General features: G+C 45.6%; 1 protein-coding gene across 1 annotated transcript in view; it reads right to left on the minus strand.

The window, feature by feature from the left end:
- Window positions 1–14,811, minus strand: part of LOC119379389 (protein slit) — a 480,803-nt gene that overhangs the window by 378,481 nt on the left and 87,511 nt on the right. Inside the window, exon 2 of the mRNA XM_037648708.2 lies at window positions 6,765–6,836. Within this exon, the coding sequence (XP_037504636.1) occupies window positions 6,765–6,836 (72 nt within the window). The remainder of the gene's footprint in view (window positions 1–6,764; window positions 6,837–14,811) is intronic.

Consider the following 14,811-nt stretch of genomic DNA (forward strand, 5'->3'; position numbering starts at 1 on the left):
AGCCAGGTTCCTTGTATCGATTGTATTGCTCGGCGCGACATGACATCACTTAGCTAGGTCCAGAAAGCCAAGTTCTTCCGACACACCTTTCCCTCTCTGGGGTCTCTCTATGCTGTAGCAAGAGCATTCTCGCAGTGCTTCCAGACTATGGCTTGCGCATGCGCCGGGTTGCCTGGGAAATGGCGATGCGCGTTAAGCCGATCGAGCACCCTCGAAAGTATCTGAAAGTGCATTCGACGGGGAAAGGGGGGGGGGAGTACATGATACAACAAACTTCCCTTTACAGCGAAGCTATATACGGCTAGGGCTTCCGTTTGTACGTCAAAAATCCCTGCTGCCCTCTAGGGAGCAGTGCAAAAAATAATGCGTATTCAACAGTAACAGCCCGGCCATTAGCAACCTTGATTTACATACCAAACTGGCTTTGACCATGTCATCTGTGTGCCGTGCGCTAAACAGCTTCGCTGGTCATCCACCTGACAGAGTGGAATGGCTCCTCATTTTTTAACGCAAAGCTGTTTAAAGCTGTCGAGAGCTTGTGCTCCGTCGTGCGAAACTCCTCAGGTGGATATGCGTCACAGGAATTGGGCAAGCCCCACAACCGAGTACAGCAGGTGCGAGCGTTAAACGAAAATTCTGCACGGCGAAGTGGAGCACGTAAAAGTCGCGAAAAAGAAAGAAAGAAATAAATAAAGGGACAAAAATATATTGACAGAAAAACACATAGAAAGAGCGAGAAAGAAACAAGATACAAAAAGAGAGAGAGAGAAAAAACAGAGAGCAAGACAGAAATAGGAAGAGAGAGAGAGAGAGATGAAGCAATAGAGAGAGGGAGAGCGAAAATGAAGAAAGAGAAAGAAAGGTAGAGCACGAAAGAGAACGAGAGAAAAAGAAATAGAAAGAAACCAATACAAAAAAAGAGCTACAAGAAACAGGGAGAAAGAGAGAACAAAGAAAAGAAATAAAGAGAAACGAGGAAGGCCTTCAGGCTTGGCACCACTAGTGCGAAGCTGCCATAATTTTTTTTTTATTGCGATAGCAACTACATGGACACTCTCGACGGGTTTTTGGCGTCGCCGTTGCAGTCATTTTCAGTATAATGTCCCGACTGATACCATCTCCCCGCGCATCGTATGTTCTACCCGCAAGTAAAGGCTCGCGAGCGCTGGCGACGGACGTGGCTGAAGCGGAGATGAAACGAGCCGGCCGTCTCCGTCGCACGGAGGGCGCATGCGATAACCTCACCTCGCTCGCGAGGCCTGCAGTCCATTGCTTATCAAGCAGAGAGGAAACTCCCCGCCCGTCTTTCTTAAAGGGGCCCTGCAACACTTTTTGAGCAGGGTCAAAAAGCGCTGCCAATCGGTAGTCGAGGCTCCCGAGAACACGCGAGCCAAATATTATGGCGAAGCGAGCGGCCTGGAATTTACAATAAATTCTCAAAGTCAGCTGAAAATCGCTCCCTCTTCTCTCGACAAATGATGTATTAGTCCGCGATATATGACGCGATTGTCGGCAGTTCCACCATTGGCTGATGTTGTAATCACGATAACACCCTCATTATTACCTTCGTTGTTAATTTTGAGTTCAATAAGTAGATAATATGTATGCTTATATTGTGTTATGCCGTTAAAACACCGAACAAACATTAATATTAGCACTTCCGGTCTCACCGACAGCTCGTCTGCTCGTAGTTGCGTGGTTGCGTTTTCTTCACCATGTGCAGTGCCGAAATCGTGAATATTTCTGTACTTTTGACCATCGCCGGTTGCCGTTGAGAGTGGCAGTCGTTCGAGTGTTGCCTCGTCAGCTGGAAACTGCATCGTCGGCACGTTCTCACGACCGACCGAGGCAGCGGTGCAGCATTTCTCCGATAACAATGCTGGCGCCGGCTAGCTTAGGATACCTGTGTTCGCTGTATGGCGAGAGTCCCGTTCGCTGTCTGTTCAGTATGTCATCGAGCCGTACCTCGGCGTATCCTCCCCGTAGTCTCAGGTTCCCGAGAAACCGCGACACAGCAACCAAGCAGATTCGCATTTTCACGGTAGCTGCAGACAGCCGGTGGATGGGTCCGCGCCGGCCCGATGCCCCACGATCCTTTCTTCTAGTCTGTAGTTCTTTGTTGTCAGCCCGCACTCGCTGTGCGCCCGCATTCGAAGAGCAAACAGCATCGAAGTACCGCCACTGGGAGAAGGGTGCACGCAGCTTTTCCGTGTTGAATACGATTCAAGCGCGAGCAGTGCGAAGAGGCGGTGTATCGGAGTGTGGTTCGAATCCCATCTCAGCTGTCATTCGTTCCAAACGCGCACGCAAGTTTGCGTCCATGGTTGGCAGAGCGATAAAAACACTACGGCAGTTCGAGGTGCACACCCAACATTACCAAACCGACTCGCAGTTTTCAAGCACGCGCGATACACGGTGCCATGGGCTCCGCCGCTCGACGACGACCGCGCGAGCCGACCGGAAGTGGCGCCACAGACCATGTGGTTGCGCCGAGACGCCAGAGAGAAAAAAATGAAATAAATGCCGCCGGCGCTGACGTCGCCTCCTTGCACCTCCGCCCTCCCTCCCTCCCTTCACGCCGCGCGCAGCTTTCCGCGCGCTCGCTGCGTTGAGTTGAGGGAGAAAGCTGCGGAACGTGATCTCTGTAATTTGGTAACACCACTTAGACTTGACGGATTCGAAAAATTTTTGCGGCATATGACTCGTGAAGAGTCATACGTCAATAATAAGACTATTCCAATGTAACTAAGAAAGGTGTTGCAGGGCCCCTTTAAGGAGCATGAGCGGATGCAAGGGATGGGAGGGAAGGGGGCTGCGTCGCTCAAAGAGCGCGGTGGCTGGCGTGCGCGCTATCTCGACAGGCAGCAGGAGTTTAAGCAGGAGACGGGTCGTAAGCTTGCTGCACTCTACACGCTTACTTCGCACTTAAAGAACTGATAGCACAAAAACCGCTTCGGTCGCTAGAGCGGCCGTATTCCGTTAAACGAGCGTTTTGTTGAGTAAAGAGAAATCGGATCGAAAAGAGCTGCTAGCCTTACTTCGTATAACAATACAATTTGTTGCTATCGCATTCACTGCTTCGCCTATAAGTGAAACTAATTTTTTTAACCGTCAGCTTTTTAACCGTCAAATGCGTTCCCACCGTTCACGTGCTCTTCCATGGACGTGAAGCACGTAAAATACGATATTGTTCGGAAAATTGCATAACTATGGCTAGTTTTCGCAGATTTCATTCCGCAATGTCCAGAAACAGAGGTGACAGCCATTTTAGCGGCACGCGTGTGTAGTTATTACTGAACACTGCTTTAATTACGTGCCGTGCGACGCCTAAAACGCGCTATCAGCAGCGTTTCTGGAACAGGTGACGTCCGCCGATGAATCGCCGAAACATTTTCTCGCTACTGAATAAGTCAGGCGTCACGAGCCACTGCGGAGGATGCGTTTCACCGTCGAGCCCACTTGCACTACGGAAGCCGCGTCGGCACCGAGAATGGCGTCATGGCTTACACTAGAGTGTACTTACACGGGACGCACGTGCGAACGAAGTTTTTTCAGCGGAATAATTTTCTTGGTCTGTGCTTGTGACTTGGCGGCCCCAAGATCAAGCTGCACATGTTTTGACGTGCCGGCGGTGGAATCAGTGTGTGTGCAATGTGTCGGCGTAGTGAACGTGTGCGCATTAATAAAATCTGTGTCAACTTTCCGGTGGCCTTGAGTAATCCATAAATGGGGCCACCTTGCCGAAATGCCATAGCGTAGTGTCAACGTACGCCGCCTCAGTCAGAAACGTACGCTCAGTCAACGTACGCCGCATACTCAGCCGTTTACATGAATCATCATCATCATCAGCCTGTCTACGCCCACTGCAGGGCAAAGGCCTCTCCCATGTTCCGCCAATCAACCCGGTCCTGTGCTTTCTGCTGCCACGTAATACCTGCAAACTTCTTAATCTCATCTACCCACCTAATTTTCTGTCTCCCCCTCACGCGTTTGCCATCTCTTGGAATCCAGTCAGTTACCCTTAATGACCACCGGTTATCCTGCCGACGTGCTACGTGCCCGGCCCATATCCATTTCTTCTTCTTGATTTCAACTATGATGTCCTTAACCCCCGTTTGTTCCCTGACCCACTCTGCTCTCTTCCTGTCTCTTAAGGTTACACCTATCATTTTCCTTTCCATCGTTCGCTGCGTCGTCCTCAATTTAAGTTGAACCCTCTTTGTAAGTCTCCAGGTTTCTTCTCCGTAGGTAAGTACCGGTAAGATGCAGCTGTTATATACCTTCCTCTTGAGGGATAGTGGTAGATTACCATTCATGATTTGATAATGCTTGCCGAATGAGCCCCAACCATGAATGTGTTAACGTAATAATACTCCTATTGCTGTGCCATGTGTTATATTGCGAGTATGCATTGGTGTAAATAGTTTTGTGTACATATACTTATTCTGGTCACGAATTGTTACTGATTTATGTGATGAAAATTCTGTTGAATATGAATTGCTATGTGTACACTTGTTTGTATGAGAGTATTAATTTCGTGTGTATATTGCGCGCGTTGACTACTGATTGATTGTGATTTTTTTTTTCTTCCACTCCTGCATGGGCTCTGATTTGAGCCTGCAGTATTCTGTAAATAAATAATAAATAAACAACTTTTCTTTTAGTATTGTTTAATCCCTCTAGATGGCGCCACCTACTACGTACTTCAAGGCTGCGGCGCTCTCACAGCTCCACCTACTTATATGAAGTTCAACATCTTTCTATCGAAACTTTGCTCTGCTGCGCCGCGATTGTTTTGATTCTACAGAATGTACATTTTGGAGGCACAAACGCGTGGATAACGTCGCTGCACCGTGCGATGCTTCGACAAATAAAGACAGCAAGGCTAACGTACAGTCTCCGGGTGAGAGCCCCTTTGCAGTATCCGTCTCTTTTAAAGTGAACGCCGCTGCAGGCCGAGCGAAACGTACGAGTTCCGTCGTTCCGTTTGGCGAGGTTTTCATCACTACAGGTTTGTCTGCTTGATTTCATAGTCATATCGTTCGATATTAAGCTCAGCGGGACCGTTTTTTGTGATTACCAGCGCCGCATACTCATTATCAGTCGAGAATCGATGCACTCGCTAGGCCTAAATCTACTCCTCGCTTCACTGGCTTGGCGTCAGCCATCTTGATTTTTACGGGGGAGACACGGTTTCTCCATCGAAAAGGGACGAAAGTTCCTCCTTTTGAAGACGAACATTGGGGACATCGCCGTTTCTCCGTTAAAGGAGAGAGGGTCACTCCATTTTTTTTAAGAGTGTAACGCTAACTGGGTATGCCAGGATACCTCCGACGCAGCTTCTGTAAAGCACCTGTCTCTCTAAAATTGCTTACAAGACACTTGTTCGACCTAAATTAGAATATGCAGCTTCAATATTGGATCCTAACCAAGCTAACCGATCTCAAGCCTTTGAACTTGCCAAAAATAACGCAACTCGCTTTATTCTTTCCAATTATAGCCGCGCAGCCAGCATAACACTTATGAAAATGCATTGTCATTGCCTTCGCTTTCACCACGCCGAGAGGTTTTTCGTCTGTCTTTTCCATAAAATTTACCATCACACATCTTTAAGCGACCAGCTCATTTCTACACCTACGTGTTATTCTTCTGGTGTTGACCCCAAGCCCCACCACGGCACTCTAGCGGTTATGGCGCTTGACTGCTGACCCGAAGGTAACGGGATTGAATCCCAGCCGCGGCGGCTGCATTTTCGATGGAGGCGAAAATGTTTGAGGCTCCTGTACTGAGATTTAGGTGCACGTTAAAGAACCCCAGGAGGTCGAATTTCCGGAGCCCTCCACTACGGCGTCCCTCATAATCATATCGTGGTTTTGGGAAGTTGAACCCCAGATATTATTATTATCGTCTTCACCCCAAGGATAAAGTTGGATGCATACGCTGCAATACACAAACCTTTTATAAATCCTTCATGCCGCGCACAACTAACGACTGGAACCACCTACCGGCCTCTATCGCATCTATCACTGACAGCACGCTTTTCCCAAAACTGTTATCTGACTCGGTGGTTTCTTAAGATGCAGATGCATGATTTTTTTTCATGCTAATACGTATCGCGTTCATCGGCATAAAGATATAAATGTATTCACGTCAAAGAGACAGGGCGTGCAAACACGGACACAAGAGAGAAGTCAAGACACCACAGACACCACGTTTGTGGTGTCTTCACCTGTGTGCGTGTTCGCACCTCCTGTCCTCTCTAACATGAATACCTACAACTAGCTCAGCCCTCTGTTATTCTAAGATACAAATGTATTCGCGAAGTACGCGTTCGGGTCTTTTTCATCTTACTGGGCACTTTTGTTTAGTGCCTTGACAACTTTTTGTTTGTATAGCTGTTTCTATTACAATTTGCGTAACCAGTGTTTCGTAATGTTCTTGTAACATTAGAATTTTATAATGATGCCACCTTCATCTGAATTTTTCGGTATTTGTATTGCTTTTCGCTTGTAACCCACTCCCATCAATAAATGTACGGCACTTGAGGGTATTCATAATGAATGAATGAATGAATGAATGAATGAATGAATGAATGAATGAATGAATGAATGAATGAATGAATGAATGAATGAATGAATGAATAAATCGTGCCGATGAACTGGCATGAACGAAGGGGTCCTTAAAGCACTCATTTGCACATATCTAATCTCTTTGCACCCGTGAAGCAGTGCGACGGTACATACTCGAGTGAAATAATCACTTACAAGATCCGAAGCTTGTTCATTCCTCGGAAGTCATCCTTGCCGATCACGCTGATGTTGTTTCCTTCCAGGTCCCTGCATGAGAAAAAAACGGACACCTATATATACCGGGTCATATAAAAAAAAAAAAAAAACTCTTCAACATTCCCTACTTCTGCAAGACACCCACATCGGAACTCATCAGGAGCGATAAGTACGTCCCCATTTAATGGGTAATAATACATAGACTTTAGTAACGTCTGCTAGCAGGCTAGTTGGTGATGCATAGTAGTAGTAACGGCATAAAAACGTAATGAAAAACTCCAGGAAGACAGAGTGCTGACTTCAACTAACGGTTTATTTTTGGGTCAGGTTGCATATTTTTGGAAATACCCCATGAATATCAGACGCGATATCGCTAAAAGAGGAAATATTTTTAATAAATGAAAAAAAAAACCTCCATAATCACCGCCCATCCACTTCCTGAACAAAATGTTTACTTCCTGTCTAATGATAAAAATTCATTTTTTTTTTGTTAGCAAGATTGAAGGAGCGCGAACAAACGAGGAATCAGTCTTGCCAATTTGGCAAGCTTCAATTATTTCGCGTGCTGTCTTCTCCCGGCATCATTATACATAAAGATAGGTTATTTGACTGCGTCAGGAGCCACTGGGAAACGTACGCGTCAATCATAATAAACACACGCTCAAACAAGAGCGTAATTACCACGGCTGAGCAAAATATACTTTTAATTTTATCGCGACACGATACAAGACACTCGGGCAACAAGCATTTCAGATGCAGATACAAGATTCTAGCCCAGTTATTTTACACGATACGATACTTCCAATTTGTATCTTAAGATACTTCAATCATGTAGCGCCAAACGCGTACGCAGAAAAACATTTGCACGAAAATTCCTTAAAGGGACACTAAAGAGAAACAATGAATCGGTTTAGATCGATAAATTGTGCTCTGAGAACTCTAATGTCGTTAATTTCACCATCACAGGCAATACAGGAGAAAATCAAGTTCAAAGTTTCATTTTTGAATTTCGCGCCGACATCTCCACGCATGACGTTAGGGATTACAATGTGTATTTATCATATTTTGGCGCCATTGGCTCAACAAAATTATCCCAAACTTGGTATGTTAAGTCTATGGCCCCCTCAGAGGACAATGTGCTTCATTTTTACCGATTAGGAACTACGTAGTCCCTAGTAGGCGCCGTCAAAACATCTGACGTCACGGCGAATGGTGCGGAAACTTGAAGGTGGCGTCGCCCCCCACATTTTGCTTTTGCGCGTTTTCTCGCTTACTAAGCGTCTTCTCGCAGCAAGCGCGATGTTTTTGGTATCTTGAAAGAGTACTTTACTAATATGAGAAAAATCGTTTTGCTCTTTGGTGTCCCTGTAACTACGACCTAGCTTGCTTCATTTGAATGAAACGACTGTTCGTATCTAACAATGTTTGTCTTTCGTCCTCAAAGTATATTTTCATACGACCTAGCTTGCTTCATTTGAATGAAACGACTGTTCGTATCTAAAAATGTTTGTCTTTCGTCCCCAAAGTATATTTTCATTCTGAAACAATTTATTGGGGCTGCTTCAGCTGCTTAACATAAAAGCTCTTTACCGAATTTCGACTGTCCGCTTTTTAATCGATGACAGTCTGCTTGCTAGCCCTTCCCGCTCAGGCATCCGTATACGTATTGTTCAAGTACCACTGAAGTTCTCACGAACTTCTGGTTATTACTGATTTTAATGCGCACCGCGCAAACCACCAATTGCACCACCCTGGTTTGTATTTACCACTCGCACGCTCCGAAGTGAAGTATCGAATCGCCAACCAAAATAATGCAATGGTGGGAATAAAAATGTTTTTCTCGAATAGAACAAAAATTACTTCCATTAAGCTTTCTGTGGCGAAAGTGGTCACGCTTCTCAATCATACGCGCTTTTCTGCTTATTCTTCTTGGACCGGCTTAGTGTGTTACAGACGCCTCAACATACCCCGAAGCAGCGTTTTTGCCAAGTTCAGGATTTCATTTTATCGCCTATTCGCCCCACATAGGCGAAATTAGAACTTTAGGAGATTGCAGGTGTTTCGAAGAGTTCCATAAAAGTAAATCAAGTTCTTAGCCTGCGATCGTTTTCGACGGCGGAGCTGTCTAAGCTTGAATTCTCGGCGACCGCAGAAAATCCGGCCCAGCTGTGCAAAGCGAAGTGGAAGCACAGCATGGCCACGTAAAGTATAGTATACCAAGGAGGAGGGGCAGAGGTAAGCACAGCCCTGTACGGTATTCGCCGCGAGATCGGGCTACAGGTGGCAGCACCGTCGCCGCGCAAGTGTGGATAGGCGGCTGTCGGCGCGTATACAAACGCACACAACAGCGCTTCGTTGTGAGCGATCTGACCCGATTTCCGGCAAACAAAATGCGTTCACTGCAGCTTTCTGGTAATATGTGCGCTCTTCATTCCCGAATTAATGCACGAAGCGCGCCGAACATTACTATTACTGGTGAGAGAAGCGCATTCTGCCAACGAACGGGTTGCTCGCTTTCGGCAACAGTCGGCGTTTTCAATCAATCAATCAATTCAATCAAAATCTTTTATTTTCACCATTTCATACATAAGGTGAAAAAGGGAGAACTGGAGAAAAAGCCGAAAGTGGCAATGAATGACGTTTTCTTGTTTTATTTGTACATGTTCAGCTTGTGTTCAACCTACTATGCACTGCTGTAGCGCGACTGAATTAAGTATTTTCTTCTTGTTCACCTGGATACCCCCCAACAAAAAGAAAGCCCGTGTTCCTGCATGATGAGTTTGTAGAGGAATTGATTTCCTGGCTACATTAAACTGATTAACTGTTTATTACTAAGTATACATGACTGAGTTCTATGAGGCCCCATGAGCGCGTATCATCCCTCGGAAGCGTCTGGTGTTCTCTCCTGACCCCGAGCGTAACTCGAGACGATGTTTATATTGACCGCTCCCTCCGGCGGCACACCAGGGTCGCTCGTGGTTGCCAGACGTTGGCGGTGAAACCGAAACCGAAACTGTTCCTACAAGTTCAAATAGCACTTTGTGCCCTGCGTGCTCAAATACTCATCCGAACTTCTTATTCAGTCCTCCATAAAATGTAGGACAGTTGATAGGTTTACTCAGGAAAGCTACGTGGCTGACAGCTCTTTAGAGCTACGGGGACGTTTAACACGCACACGCTTGTTTTTATTCCATTAGCAGTACACAAAGGTAGCAGTACCTTTGTGTACAGCACGGAACTTTCTTCGATTAATTACTTGCACGACAGTAATGAAACAAAGGCCCGGCTATTTCACGGGACCACAGTACGTTTTTTCATGCGAATAATGTCCGCTGCCTTCCGTTAATCTATAACAACGTAACACAAACGCTCAAGATAATGTAAAGAAAAATATGTGGCTTCGCGTGAAATTACTATGGCATTAATCTAAAATATACCGTTTGGATTAATTTTGACCACCAGGGCTCTTTAACGCGTACCTTAATCTAAGTATACGCGTGTTTTTGCATAAATTTCGCCATAAGTTAAAATTACGCAAGACAACTCAGTTTTGCGGTTTCCGTGTCATTCCATTTTCTGTTCTTTTTAGGGGAAAATTTAAGTACCGAAGTGTCAGACGTGACTTCACAGAAATATTTCTCTGTAGTGGGACCAGGACCGTACACAACTAAAGCTCGTCGCGTAACCTATAAACGACAGTCCCAAAGTTATACACCTAACCACAACGCGCAAGTGCATGAGAGCCTTTTTTTTTACCACCGAGCCGCTAAATGGCACACGAGATTTAATACTTCTCACATTTAAGACAACGCCAAGTGCATTTTGCAACGCGCTTGAACCACAGAGCGGCCCCTACACTGATATGACTCTCGTGAACGGAAGGTACGACGACCACACACAGCATGCTCTCGACAAGTGCACTCACTGATCTTATTACAGTACATATACAGCCGGTCAAGGCCAAATGCTTCTTTACATCGCGTGAGGCATACGTACGAGCGGTTACAGTTGCACTAACGCAACGGAACAAACCGCCTTTTGAGGACCTGCATGAAGTACGTGCACATCCAAACGCAACGTGGCTTGCAGACGATGCATGGAGCAATCCACACTAGGCGCGGTTCAGCCAGAAGCCGCCAGGCGGCGACTCCGCTCGATCTCGCGGCCATATTGGCCATAATGAGGTGGGAAAGGAAAGGGGGGTGAGGAGGAGGAGAGATGGTGCAGAATAGCATAGCAAAGGCGTGGGAAAGCGAGGTGCGGGTGAGGGGAGTGATGTCAGGCTGAGGAGGAGAGACACGAGGAGAGGAAAACCCTGGCATAACCATGTATAGCATAGTAAAGCAAGGGGTGGGAAAGGGAAGTGAAGGTGAGGAGGACAGTAGCGAGGAGGGGAGTGTTTAAAGCATAGCGCAGCCTTGTATAGTATCTGTGTTTCCTTTCGTATTCGTCTTTGGCACTGCATCAATCATGCTTGTATAGTATATTATACATGGCTGGGCAAAGATACTTTGAAATTGTATCGCGATACGATACAAGATACTCAGGCCAGAAGTATTTGAGATACAGATACAAGATACCACAACACTGATTGTATCCGATACGATACATTCCAATTGTATCTTAAGATACTTCGATACATTCGCAAACTTGCTATTATATATCTAGATAATGTCGCACTTAACGCCTATGAACAAAAATGTTCGCTTGAAAATTTAATAACTGCGACCAATTTTGTTTCATTTCAATGAAATGTCTTAATATCTCAAAAGCTTTGTATTTCTTGCTCAATGCATATTAGTTTCATTCCGAAACAACTTACTGGCGTTGCTTTATCTGATTGCGGCTTTTGCTTGTTGCTTGTGTAATTGGTGGCAATCATTGCTCTGCTTGCCGACGCGCTAGCGGGTTGTCATCTAATCACAAGGACTTCAATAAGGAGCCTCCGCACGATGGTGCCAATAGCTCTGGGTGCTCTACCTTGTCCGTAAACGTATTACAGTCTTCGCAATACCGAGTCATCAGGCAGGTGTACAGCAGTAGGAACGTTGGTGGCGACATTCTTTGATACGCATCGTGTTTACTTAGGGGACATAAAACTGCAATGACATTTACAATCTACTTATCTGCTGGCGTAAAGCGTTCGCTATAGCGACGTACTCAGTAATGCGCAATTTTTTAACAATTTTTCTTCTACAAGAGAACATGTGCAGCCCAGAAACGTCTCAGCCGTATTGTATAGTTGCACAAAGCGCCGCAGGACACCGCCGCTATTCTCGCTATATTGCCACTTATAGCTCCAATTACCGGGTGATTAGTAACAGTAATAACATTTAGGAAGTCTAAAAAAGGAAAACAGATATATCTAGCTAAGTGAAATAGAAAAACGGTTCCGTATTAAACACAGTGAATAAGCATAGAAAGCGATACAGGCGGCACCCCCAAGGGGTAATAATAATTGTTGCGTTTTACGTCCCAAAACCACGGTATGATTATGAGAGACGCCGTAGTGGAGGGCTCCGGAAATTTCGACAACCTGGGGTCTTAATACCTAACACGGGCCTCTCGCATTTTGCCTCCATCAAAATGCGGCCGCCGCGACCTTCGGGTCAGCAGTTAAGCACCATAACCACTAGACCACCGCGGCGGGTAACCCCTAATAGCTGTGGCAATTAAGCATTTAAGGTAAGAATGTCTCTCTAGTCCCTTTACCAACGTCCGTAAGATGGCTCCTAATAATTTACGTTATTATAATGCAAACTCAATATCGCTATTTTACTGCGTAGTAAGCACAATTTTTGTTACTGTGTACTCCAGGCACGCGCACATTATTATATATTTGTCCTCAACATCGCCTTGACATAGCAGTAAACTCAAGTGGAATATATGTACACAAACAGTAGCAGAAATGACGCAGACAGTTACAAGTATACTTGTGACTGTCTTCTTATAACTGTCTATTCTTATCAGAATAAAGCAGAGAGCTTACCTTGGCAGTACGTTAAAGACGTATTGCAGTAAGCAGACGAAAAAAAAAAAAAACAATACAGACACATAGGTAATGTATGGGATGGAAAAGAAGGACAGCTTAGAAAGAGCTTGTGCTCTTTCTAAGCTGATTTAATAACTCTTTGAATAAAAGAAAAAAAGAGGTACGCCAAGATAGCTTCTGTTAGTTGAATTTTTGTTCTTTAGATGCAGCATCGGTACCGGTGGTTCCATAGAGGTTAGAATCTTATTTGCATATAAGTCAATCTCATTGCATATAAGTCAAAATTACATCCACGACGTTCTTCTAGTCGCTGATGTGTGAAATCCACGAGACGCAAAGCAACCCCATTCTTGCATTCTTCAGACTTTGTAACAAAGCACAACGCAAGAGAAACTTCGATAACGACAGACACTACAGAGGCATCAGAATTTGTGCGGAAGACGCCGCACGCATTGAATTGCGTCGCACAGGACAGTGGCTGAGAGCCAAGTGCCATGGCACTGAACCAACTACAAAGAAAGAAAAAGAAAACACGAAAAAACGAAAGGTCTGTTGGGCGTTGGTCTGTCGAGACGACGCGAGCGCTACCACGTGACTGTGCTCCATCAATAGGGACGCTCAAAGCTCATCGCCTGCCCTCGCTTGAAAACCTTGTCGGAAAGATAAAATGATGTCACTGTCTTAAGTTTAATTGTGGCGGCTTAGTGGCAACAGTATCAGATTGGGAGGCGGAGTTCAGTCAGCGTTTATTGTTTCGCACGGCGGTGTTGCGATCGCAGTATCTTGTATCTTAAGATACACGATACATTCTTCAATGTATCGCAAATACAGATACTGATACACGTCTTGCAAGACGTATCGCGATACAGATACAAGATACACAAAAAGTATCTAAGATAGTATCTAAGATACATTGTATCTTAGATACTGCCCAGCACTGAACTGTATATATCAAGGGTTGTATAGTATAAATCAGGAAAGGGAAGTGAGGGCAAGAAGGAGTGATGTCAGGGTGAGGAGGAGGAACCGAGGGCAAAGCATAGCATAGCACTGTATAGACGAATTTCACCGGACATACGTCACGAAAATGCGGTGGCGCTGTCGTCGGGCGTTTAGTTTCGCGCGGAAGGCAAAAGCCGCTGTGCCTGCCCCAGTTGCTGCCATGTTTTCGCTGGCGCGCGCGCGCTGTTTGCCGTCGTCTAACGAAGAAAAACGGTGTACCGACGAGCTACGTTGCGGTTACTTGCGGAGGAAGGCACAAAAGAGGCGGAATGACGCTCTGTCCAATTTTTTTTACAAAAACCGTCGCAAGAAATTGGCCGCAGCTGTTAAACACGTGAACGTGTCTGCGACGCCGGCTCATAGGCTGTGTGATAAAATTTGAGCGGTTTGTGCGGCTCGTTTTACCAAACTAAAACGATTAGCTTTGTCAAAAGTGTGCCATTGTATATATTGTCCCGCACAGCATTTTTTGGCATAGCCTTGTGTGGAGCCATTGGAAGCATGTTTACCTACGTAAGCGGTGTGGAAGCTTTGTAATATGCGGAGTATTCATCACGATTGAACGATGTGGAAGTCAGAGGGGTCAAAAGGATTTTGTAGTATTCGCGTGAACGAAAGGTGTGGCTCGGTTTATTAACGATCGAAAGCACGACTTCGGCTACACTTTTCCAAGTTGTATGCGCGGCTGCGATGACACACGCAACACAAGTGCATTGGACACGGCTGTTCTGGCTGCGATACACATTAAGACGTTTCCTTGTCTGTCATACCTTTGTTTGGCGACCTTTGTTTGGCGAACCTGACAGATGTGTAGCAGCCTTGTCCATGACATGTAGTAATTGTTATTACGTTATCGCAGCTGTATCGCTGATTAAAGTGTCACAGAAATCGCCCTTCACGTTGAGTAACTAACCCGGCAGATTTGTTCATGTGCGAGGGTTTACCGTAACGATTATGGACCTGTTCGTAATGCTACTCCGCGCATTTCCATACAGCAGCAAAGCGCGTCTTGCTTGGCTAAGAGGTCCGTTC

The sequence above is a fragment of the Rhipicephalus sanguineus genome, chromosome 1 (assembly GCF_013339695.2).
Source record: "Rhipicephalus sanguineus isolate Rsan-2018 chromosome 1, BIME_Rsan_1.4, whole genome shotgun sequence".
Taxonomy (NCBI): domain Eukaryota; kingdom Metazoa; phylum Arthropoda; class Arachnida; order Ixodida; family Ixodidae; genus Rhipicephalus; species Rhipicephalus sanguineus.